The sequence below is a fragment of the Solanum tuberosum genome, unplaced genomic scaffold, assembly GCF_000226075.1.
Source record: "Solanum tuberosum cultivar DM 1-3 516 R44 unplaced genomic scaffold, SolTub_3.0 scf00420, whole genome shotgun sequence".
Classification (NCBI taxonomy): Eukaryota; Viridiplantae; Streptophyta; class Magnoliopsida; order Solanales; family Solanaceae; genus Solanum; species Solanum tuberosum.
In genome coordinates this window covers 491,946-499,775 of record NW_006239340.1, presented here as the reverse complement: position 1 = coordinate 499,775, position 7,830 = coordinate 491,946, and the positions used below count along the sequence as shown (strand labels likewise).

The 7,830-nt window shown below is 33.8% G+C and overlaps 1 protein-coding gene across 1 annotated transcript; it reads right to left on the bottom strand.

Annotated features, from left to right (window-relative positions):
- Positions 1–1,873: 1,873 nt before the first annotated feature.
- On the bottom strand, positions 1,874–3,230 carry LOC102580694 (uncharacterized). Its single transcript, XM_006362764.2, has 4 exons — positions 3,120–3,230; positions 2,971–3,015; positions 2,172–2,269; positions 1,874–2,006 (listed from the first exon to the last, which is right to left on the bottom strand). Exons 1-4 carry the CDS (start codon positions 3,171–3,173, stop codon positions 1,928–1,930), a joined length of 276 nt encoding a protein of 91 aa, XP_006362826.1. The 5' UTR covers positions 3,174–3,230; the 3' UTR covers positions 1,874–1,927.
- Positions 3,231–7,830: the final 4,600 nt, after the last annotated feature.

Genomic DNA, 7,830 nt, shown 5'->3' with positions numbered 1-7,830 from the left:
CATAAGTTAGAAATCATAACTTATGGCTTTTGGCTTATAAGTCATAAGCCAAAAGCCAATCCAAACAGGCCCTTAGTTATTTCTTAAATGTTAATTATTCTTGAAAATGACAAACACTCTAAATTAAAGATCATACCTTAAAAGAAAAGTTCAAAATTTAGAATGTTTGTAATTCTAATCTCTTAAGATACTAGTTTCTAAATTAATAAAATTATGCATATTCACTAAATTTATTAATATAAATAAAGAGTTTGAATTAAAGCTATCAAATTCAATTGAACTCATAATTGATTCACTAACTTCACCTCTTATTATGATTGGAGAAGATATAATAATATAATAGGGACATTAATTCATAGAGGTTAAGGATAACTGTTTATTTAAACTTGCCAATGAAGTCAGACCAAGCTAACCCGACCTTCTAAAATTGAGGCCTTACACTAATCTCGGACCAAACTCACATTTAGGGGTTAGGGGCCAATAGGGAGTGAAAAGTGGAATCTATCATCCTCTAATGTATTGTATTGTTAGTTTAAATATAATGTTTGTTTTAATTGTTACTTAAATTCTATTGTATCGTATTGTTTCGTTTAAACTCATCGTTAGGTAACAACGAAAAAACCTATTTTATGTAACGTCCTATTTTGTGTAACAGACTATTTTGTGTGATCGCATTGTTACCTTCATATGTTTCTTCTTATTTGTCTTTTTTATTATTTAATAACTATATTTATCTTTTACCCTACATTTTCAATTTTTCATAGTAGCTCTATCTCTCACCCAATTTTTCTTGTAGGTTTATCGGTCAAATTATGGATGTGTGACATTATGTAACGACGGAGAACAATACAATCTATCCAAATTAAACATTATATTCGTTAAAATAATACAATGCAATACTATACAATACAATACATTATGAAATAACATGTAACAACCATCCGAACAAAGTTTTGTGCATCCACGTTAATCTCCAAAATTGGTGAGCTTAACAACCCTTTCTTGACTGGCGAGTGGAACAATCATATAAATTAGTTAGTTCTAATACATGTAATCTGATTTTTGGCACAAGAACCGTAAAACATCTTGGTGCCTTGCTTCTATCACGGTTTCAACTGAAAATGATAACGACGAGTCTGGTATGATTTTATTTAGTATAGTGGGTCGTGTTTGGGTTAAAAAAGAAAATCAGGTAATTTCAATTGAAATTGGATATTTGTGCAAATTTTGGGTTTTCCGTCATAGAGGTACAGGTGATGAGTTTGCAAACACAGGGTGTAAATGACCGTATGGTATAACAGAGGGTAAAATTAGCTATTAAATAAATGTTGAGGGGTAATTTTGTCCCCACTCTCTTCATTATTTGACAAATGCTTAATGCGACTATCGACATTTTACCCATGTTGAACTTTGCTTATTTGACATAAAATCATTTATTGACGTGGAACCAAATTATAAGCAGAAAAACATAGGTAAAACACCATCAAAGCATAGACATTGAAATTCCAAACACGTTGACAAGTTTTTGGGAAAATTCAAAAAATACCGTCAGCATATAGCAAATACATTAACAAAGAGGTACGTGAATCTTAGCCTCTTATTAGTATACCAAATGAATTGCTTATTCGAAAAAGGGCCACATCATGGTTCAGTTTTCAGGAGAATTATTTGATTTACGAAGAAAAAAACTAACGCAATCATACTCATCATTTAAATACTTTATCAATTGAGACACTACGTTTAGATGAATGTTTTTCAACTCACAAAGATATGGAGAAGGTAGTCTAAAAAATTCTGTCCAAAAAAAGTAATAAAAGCCGACCCTTAAAGGTTGGAAAGGAAAAAGTTGAGCCTTAATAGCGAGATACGGCAAAATTTAGAGTATGGCTTTATTGTCTCTGCATTGATATTTCGCTAGCAGGCGATTTCAAGAACCCTGGCTAAATTTCCGGCCAGTAATCTTCTCAGATTCATGCAGCATGTGATTTATAAGCCCCCTCGCGGCACTGTAATACCATAGGAAAACAATGGAATGCATCCAATCAGAAGGTGGTTCATGATGCGAACTGCCTCCAAGTTATATAATCGTTTGAAAATTCCCACCAGTTTGGAAGGATATCCATTTTATTGAAAACAATAAAAGCAAAAACAACAAGACGGAATGAACTTACTCATCCTTCAATTTCTGAATTTTATCTGGATCAGTCTCATGCATATGCTTTTTGAACTGTTGTCTCACCATACCAACAAGAAGCTGTGTGTTATGTTGCTGCAAATTAAGGCCACACAACTATATAAGTAGCTACTTCTCAAGAGACAGTCAAATTTATATGAAATATTGTAAACAAAATGACAGTTCCATGCAATAGAATAAAAAACAAGCCTAGCTCTTGCACCAGTGCTTTTGGTTCTACAATTTCACATAATTTTTTTATTATTTTAATCAAGCAATTTTTCACATAGTAGGTTCTATCATGCCCAACGTCCACCAAGGTCTTATGTTAGGGGAAGCAGCTCTTTAACATGTAAAAAAGATAAATATATGACAACTTGCATTCTTGTCTTTTGGGGGAGGAGGAGGTGTGGGATTGGGCGTGCGAAATTGTCGAGGCACTTCTCAAATCGGTACATCTTTATTGCTGATGTAAGTAAAACTGAGCAATATATTAAAGGACTTAAAGACCATGGGGTTCACTTGAGGGTGTGAGGAAGGGAAATGTGTCATGGAGTTAATTGATAACTTAAGATGGAAGTGAAGAAATTAATACCTAACAGAATCTCAACCTGAGATCACATAAACAGATTGCGCTTAGTATCAACCACCTTAATCATGCATTTGAATTTTAAGGACCACATGAAAGGATAATCAAACCTAAGTGAATTGTGGGCAAAAGAAGACTGAAAAACTTTATCGACAACAACCAACACAACTGAGAGAATTTTAGAGCAGCATAAAGAAGAAAAACGTACCTTACTGCCAATGTATTTTGCTCGTCGTAGACACTCTCGATAAAGCTAAGAGACAATAGCAAAAAGAAAGAAATGCATACATAAATCACTTTGAAAGTAATTCTGGAGGCTGAATATATTCAAATAGCTAACCATTAAATGATACTTACTCGGATGGCGTTGTTGGCAAGTTCAGGGGGTAATGCTGTTTGGAGAGATGGCATTATGCAACTCAATTCAAACGGTTCCTATAGAAAAAAAAGAGATGTAAGCCCTGTTTGAATGAGGGGATTTGTTTTTTCAAGATTGATTCCAATCAAATGAATTCAAATCTGCATGACTGAAATACTTGAAATTGGAAACTAAAATGTATTAACCAAAGATTTGCACACCTTACATTTTATTGTTGTGGAAAGGAAAAATATATACTTGGAAGACTTGCATGACTATAACATAAAATTACATGTTGTGGACGTACTAACTTCTCAAAAGTTCTCGACTATTCGTCCAAAATTAGTTCTAACTTGATCAACCAAACAATTGCCCCAATTGTTGTTTTATTATTTTTGAGGGAGGGATCATGGATCAAATTGGAAGTCAAATTTGTTACTATTACAGAAGGATGAGTTTCAGGTTAAAAAACTTGATTATCAGTCATTTCATCAAACATCGGGTGGATTATCAGGTAGATTTTGATACTCACAAGCCCAAATCTTCCATAAAAAGGGCCTGTTTTAACAATATTAGTCAATCAATCAACTAAACTTCAATCCTAAACTAATCAAGCCAGCTATCAAAATTCTCTACCACTATTAGAAGGTTCACCATAGTTAAAACTATTTACACCATCGACCAAACATGGCTCCCTCTTCATAACATCCGAGTTCTGGACCCGAGACTTTGTGAAACTCGCATAGGCAAAACTACCTGTTTCAAAAATGAACCAAACCATATCCAAAGAATGCCACAATGATTAAATTTTTAGTACATATTATGGTGGAAGGTGAATGTGAGGAACAACAAACACAGTTTCTGAGAACAAATTCTAAGCAAACACACACATACAGACACAACACTGGAGTAAAAAGATTCATTTGATTCTAGTTTTGGAAATTAGACAAGTTCTAACAGATAAATCAACTGTTTTTCTTGATAGCAGAAGAGAAGAGAGGAGAGAAAACAACTAGAAGAAACATACAGTGGCTTTATCGGAGAAAGAAGCAACAGAGCCTGGGTACTATCAGTAGGAGTTCATCAAATTAAAGAAGGTGCAACTGAAGAGGAGTGTCAATTTGGACATTCTCACAAGTCAGATTGGGCTATTAAAACATGACAGATTAACTTGGAATCTTGGACACAGCCCAAATTATTCTCGTACTGAGTAACACTAATTTCGGTATTCCAGTAGTACAATAACCCAGCACTACAATCAATTAAGCCCTTCCCAGATTGTGATAAAGTTGAATCATCTGGTGCATAACAAAGTCCTAAGGAAGCCATAACAGCATCAACAGTTGCCATACTTAAGCTACCTAAGGCAATTCATGAAAAAAGTCATATATGAATTGACCAGATACAATGACAAGCAAAGGGTACTGTAGTACGGAGTAAACGAGACTATGCTAACAAGAATACGATTATCAAGTAAATCAGATAATAACTAAACAGATATTCCCAATGAAAACAATCTAAAGTCCAAACCCAGATTGCTATTCCACAAGGGCATACAAATTCCAGATGACAGCTTATATCTATCGAGTTGAAGTACAAAGACATTTCTAGCATTCTCAACCCCATATCGGCTATGAATGATCCACTTGTAATATTAACACCTTAACTACCAAGATAGGGAATCAATATCCATGAATCTATTTCTTTAGCTTCAAGTCAATCAACTTTACAAGCCTCCCCCATCCCCTTTTTTTCTTTCCCAACAACACAAAAACCAAAATCAGAAACAAAAACAATATGACACAGAAAACAGTGTAAACTCATAGTCCGACAACCAGGAAAAAAATAACTTTGCTAATCTTTTGTAAGGATTCTTGAAATTATAAGCTGTTGGAACTAAACAGACCATGCAAACTGGATTGGAAGGTCAATATGAAAGAGAGGGCATCAAATAAACTAAATTTGCTGAATTAAGATACGCAAACCTAGAAGAATATCCCAAACACTGCACTTGAAGCAAAAAAAAAAAAATTCTTTAGTGAACCACCAAATCTAAATATCCCAACTAGTTTTATGCATAACATAGGACTCTTACTTCATTAATTACACAACCGAAAAAAATAATTAAAAAGCAAAAACACGCACAAACAGATGCAAGTACTTGACTACAACAACAAAATTGATCTGCAGAAATCAAACCTTAGCTGAATTTTATTGTGCGCCGAGCTCTGTTTTTGTATCAGCGGGAGTGAAAAGGTGCTGACTGTAGAGGATTGGATGCTAAATTTGAAGGTTAGGGTTCAGATCTTTCAAGAAGAGAATTGCCTACTTGCTGGACAAGAGGATTGGATGCTTAATTTGAAGGTTAGGGTTCAGATCTTTCAAGAAGAGAATTGCCTACTTGCTGAACCATTAGTTAAATATGAACCTTCCGCGATGTTGGCTAGAACTAGTGTAGAAAACGGGTGGGTTGGATCAGATATGGCAGATTAAAATGAGTTGGATAAAAAATGGTTACATTATCCAATCCGCCCATACTTAATATGGATATAAAATGGGTTGAAATTGTCAAACACCAGAAAATAAGAATACCAAGCGACCCTGTTAGGTGCATTTTGATTCTTTGCCAGATCCAACTAAAGATCCTAACTTCTTTTTGGAATCAGTGCCACTGTAAAGTGTAAACTATAATTCAATGCAAAAGCTGAGCAAAACTTGTAGTTTTACACAAATCATAAACATAATCATCTAGCAATTGGACTTTGAACACTTATCTAAATGGGTATTCAATTATGTTATTCCATTCAACCATGAATCCGCCTTATAATCATGACCACAATAATTACACTTCGCTCTATCAACTCTGTTAGCATCTTTGAACTTCTAAAAATGTTCCCAAACACTTGGTCTAGATTGTATGGTTTCTCTTTTCTTTGTACCTATACTAGTAGTTTCAACCAAATTTGTAGGTGAAGAAGTAAGTTCGCTTTCAGTTAAACCCACCTCATTTACTCTACTTTCAAGTTCTGTCATCTATGAAAAATTGAATGAAAAGAGAATTAAAAAATGCAAACAGATATACAGATTATAAATTCAACATTGGGATATCTAATTCATCCAATGCTTTCTAGTTTCTATGCTAAAAACCTCTCAAGAATATAGAGTAATCATCTATCCAATCAATGCTTATACATTCCAACCGTAGGCATACATGTAGTAAACTGAAAGAAGGCAGAATCTCAGTGTTCAGTGTTCATTGATTCGAATAATCCTCATTAAGCATGAAAGGAGACAGAATCATAGTCGAAACCGCGATTTCGAAGTGTCAGAAGTACATTCAGATTCGAGTAATTTATTTCAACAATCAATAAATGAACAGAATCTCACACATGTGAATAATCGAACTCAAGGATTCAAGCCTTCAACAAGCAGAAATTGAACTCAGTACCCACGGTTTCAAAGCAGAAATCAGGAGTAGTATTTATTTAACCTAAGGACATGGAAGTCGAAACTTCAGATTCAGAGATACAAATCGAATTCACGGCTTCAACAAGCGAAAACACGCTTTGAATTAGTCTGGATTTAATTATGGCGATTTGTTTTCAACAGATATTTCTCAATCTTCAGTTATTTCTTTTGAAGGAAAAAAAATTAAACAATGATGAAATTTACCTCAAAATGATGAAGACGACGAGCAGCGGCGACGGCAATCGGCGGCAGCGGGCAGAGACTCTCAGCAAAAGCAAGATGAAAATTTTGAAAAATGCGACTTTTTGGAACCCCAGTCTAAAGTCTCAACTCTAAGGGCTCGTTTGGTGCGAAGATAATATCAAATAGTCCTGGATTAAATTATAGTACCACTTAAGGGATCATTTGGTTTGAATTCAAGTTATGATGAGATTAATTATGATGCGATTAATTATGATGGATTAGTTATGATGTGATAAGTTATGATGAGATTATTTTTATTGATTTTTTGGTTTGTTGTATTCAAAATAATAAATTTTAAGAACAATTTATTTGTTTACAAAAATATCCCTCATGAATGTAAAAAGTGATGTAACAAAAGGGTTGAAAGAGACAATTTTGTCGTTTACTTATTTTATCCCGGGATAAGTTATCCCGAGATTACTATACCACCCAAAGGGAAGGATAACTTATCCCGGTACTAATTATTAATTTCGAGATAAGTTATTCCGGACTTGCTAACCAAACAACAAATTAAGTGGTACTCTAATTTAATCCTAGGACTATTTGGTATTATCTTTCACACCAAATGACCCCTTAATTTGTTGTTTGGTTGGCAAGTCCGGGATAACTCCCAAAATTAATAATTAGTATTAGGATAAGTTATCCCTCCCTTTGGTGATATAGTAATTTCGGGATAACTTATCTCAGGCTAAAATAAGTAAATGGCAAAAACGTCTCTTTCAACTCTTTTGTTACATCACTTTTTACATTCATGAAGGGTATTTTTGTTAACAAATAAATTGTTCTTAAAATTTATTATTTTGAATACAACAAACCAAACACTTAATAAAAAATAATTTCATCATAACTTATCTCATCATAATTGATCCCATCATAATTTATCTCATCATAATTAATCACATCATAACTTGAATTCTAACCAAACGACCCCTAAGGAGCTGTTTGGTACAAGGATAAATGGATAACTAATTTTTAGAGTAATTTTAGCATGAATTTATT

Bases quoted from the DNA above. Each gene is read 5' to 3' on its own strand.
- LOC102580694 (XM_006362764.2), bottom strand. From the start codon at position 3,173: ATGCCATCTCTCCAAACAGCATTACCCCCTGAACTTGCCAACAACGCC. The intron at 2,270-2,970 runs GTACGTTTTTCT...CTTAATTTGCAG, and splicing joins CAAAATACATTGGCAGTAAG to CAACATAACACACAGCTTCT. The intron at 2,007-2,171 runs GTAAGTTCATTC...ATGGTATTACAG, and splicing joins ATTCAGAAATTGAAGGATGA to TGCCGCGAGGGGGCTTATAA.